Here is a 289-nt window from a genome sequence, read left to right as displayed (position 1 = left end):
CGGACCCCGGCGGGACTCACGAGTGGAACATGGAGGCCAGCATGAGCTTCTCGTAGGAGGAGAGCCGCGGGCGGCCGAAGCGGATGGCGACGGGGAAGTTGGCGGCGCTGCTCAAGTACTCCAGCACGTCCCGCCCGTCGGCCGTGAAGCGCCCGTTGACCTCCAGGCCGTTGATGGCCAGCACCGCGTGGCCCACTGCGGGCGGAAGGGGGGCGGGGGAGCGGGCCCGTCAGGCGGGCGGGCGTTAGGGAAGCGGCCCCCTCCTCCTCCTCCGCCCGGCCACCCCCCC

At 74.0% G+C, this 289-nt stretch overlaps 1 protein-coding gene across 1 annotated transcript in view; it reads right to left on the bottom strand.

Annotated features, from left to right (window-relative positions):
- TRAPPC4 (trafficking protein particle complex 4) overlaps nt 1–229 on the bottom strand; it is a gene marked incomplete at its 5' end in the record, with an annotated part of 2,114 nt that extends 1,885 nt beyond the window's left edge. Inside the window, one exon of the mRNA XM_015428036.1 lies at nt 21–229. Coding sequence (XP_015283522.1) covers nt 21–229 — 209 coding nt within the window. The remainder of the gene's footprint in view (nt 1–20) is intronic.
- Between the last annotated feature and the right edge of the window lie 60 nt (nt 230–289).

The sequence above is a fragment of the Gekko japonicus genome, unplaced genomic scaffold, assembly GCF_001447785.1.
Source record: "Gekko japonicus isolate JY-2015 unplaced genomic scaffold, Gekko_japonicus_V1.1 scaffold1031, whole genome shotgun sequence".
NCBI lineage: Eukaryota > Metazoa > Chordata > Lepidosauria > Squamata > Gekkonidae > Gekko > Gekko japonicus.
Note: the sequence above shows the minus strand (reverse complement) of the source record. Positions and strands in the feature narration are given on the sequence as shown.